Source organism: Sphaeroforma arctica, assembly GCF_001186125.1.
Source record: "Sphaeroforma arctica JP610 unplaced genomic scaffold supercont1.685, whole genome shotgun sequence".
Lineage (NCBI taxonomy): Eukaryota > Ichthyosporea > Ichthyophonida > Sphaeroforma > Sphaeroforma arctica.
This window is the reverse complement of record NW_014039873.1, coordinates 34,375-36,329: the sequence shown is the minus strand read 5'-3', so window position 1 is coordinate 36,329 and position 1,955 is coordinate 34,375. Positions and strand designations below refer to the sequence as shown.

The following is a 1,955-nucleotide window of genomic DNA, read 5'->3' as shown; positions in this document are numbered from 1 at the left end:
GTAGTATATATATGTGTGTGTGTGTGTGTGTGTGTGTGTGTATGTGTGTGTGTGTGTATTATATATATATATATATGCATTATATATATACATATAAATATATATATATATATATATATAGTGACAGAATTGCTTGCAGTGCCTTATATATCATGGGGCATTATACCTATTCGTACGTTACATAAAATGGGACAAGGCAGAGCGAACTGGCGGCCTATCTGTAACTATGGAGCCTGAGAATTCGAACAAAAGAGCCGATATACGTCAGTCATAGGAACGTAGGAGGTCAGTTGACGACAGTCAGCAGCCGTACACCAATGCCTTCTACACTGACTGACCCTACGCAGCCCTCGACACAGTCGGATATGGACAACGAGCTCAATGTATTCAGCTCAGATGTGTTATTAGTATCAACAACACCTGCGTGTTCCACGCACATCTTTGCAACATCCCGGATACAGAATCGGTTAACTTCCGATGGCGAATTGATTGCAAAACTGTGTGTTTAATCGCTGTGTATATTCATTTCTTTACAACCCTTGCCCGTGGCACTCGCATCAACTGGTACCCAGGATATATATACAACTAAACCCTAAACCCAGTGCTCAGCGTTTTGGGTGTAGGCCCTTTGTAAACCCTAAATAGACAGCTTTATACCATTGTAAGTATCTCATGTACAACCTTTCCTCGGCAACTGGCGCTAATGCTATCCGTGATCTTAGCGTTGAATTCCCAGTTGTGACTGCTGTCACCTATCTCTGGCTCGCAGATGGTGAGAACTTTGCAGCAGCTCCTGGATAATTGTCCATTGTCACACGTGTTCGATTGGTGAGGTGCAACACCGTATCGCGCATCTTACTGAAACGCGCTCTATTAAATATACAACAAAATTCTTCCAGCGGCGAGGTTGATGGGTAGTCCCAATTTGAAATGTTAAGGTGCATGATGAATGCGTGCAGGGTGTGTAGGTATATCTATTTGGTTGCTGGTGTGTAGGTATATCTAATAGGTAGCTGGTGTGTAGGTACATCTGATAGGTAGCTGGTGTGTAGGTACATCTAATAGGTAGCTGGTGTGTAGGTATATCTAATAGGTAGCTGGTGTGTAGGTACATCTGATAGGTAGCTGGTGTGTAGGTACATCTAATAGGTAGCTGGTGTGCTATTTATGTGGCCTGAGGACGTATGTGCAGGATCGTGGTATATATACTTAACAGACAAAAGTGCTGTGATATACCCTCGTGGATAGCGGGTTCAATGTATGTTTGTGAGCTTCTATAACGAGTATGCAAGCGTAGTGCCGTGGTGTGTGGTGTTACTCTGGTTCTCCTGAGCTGTACGCGTTTTCGCACGTACACAAGTTGTGCACACACGTGCATAGTGCCAGTGTGTGCATTCACCAGTAGACCAACCTCGTCGAACCAACACTCAAGCACGAGGTGAGTGCTTCCCTGGGCAGAGGAGTGGTGCTCGGGAGGATCTTGTTTTCTATTGGAGGATAAAAATAGACTGCTGCTCCGGTGTACACTGATCACATGGTGCAACTCTCCAGCACTTTTCCCCACTGTCCCACAGACAAAGGCCAAGTATTCCTCCTGTAGAATGAGTGAGAAGGCATTGAGGATGACGTAAACTCTAAAATGACGATGACAAGCATGTAGTGCTGATTTGTTAACGTACAGCATACATTTGAGTTATAAGTTTTTTCTTTTAAACCAGCTAAACAAACACGAGCGAATCTGAAAGTATGCCAATATAAATACAATTGTGACTATAATAAGCATTAAAGTGCAATATATTATAAATCTCCTACGGATTGTGGTCCGCTTATATTGATATACACCCATATTTGTAAGTATTCTGGTTTATAAAATATGTCCCCGTCTCCAAACATATATGTTTTAATCTACACGTATATATTAAACCAATATACATAATACGATATATACATCATTT

General features: G+C 42.1%; 1 protein-coding gene across 1 annotated transcript in view; it reads right to left on the bottom strand.

Moving 5' to 3' along the window:
* Positions 1 to 1,530: 1,530 nt before the first annotated feature.
* The window catches only part of SARC_08042 (hypothetical protein), a gene marked incomplete at its 3' end in the record, with an annotated part of 1,152 nt that continues 727 nt past the window's right edge, over positions 1,531 to 1,955 (bottom strand). Inside the window, exon 3 of the mRNA XM_014297995.1 lies at positions 1,531 to 1,594. Within this exon, the coding sequence (XP_014153470.1) occupies positions 1,531 to 1,594 (64 nt within the window). The remainder of the gene's footprint in view (positions 1,595 to 1,955) is intronic.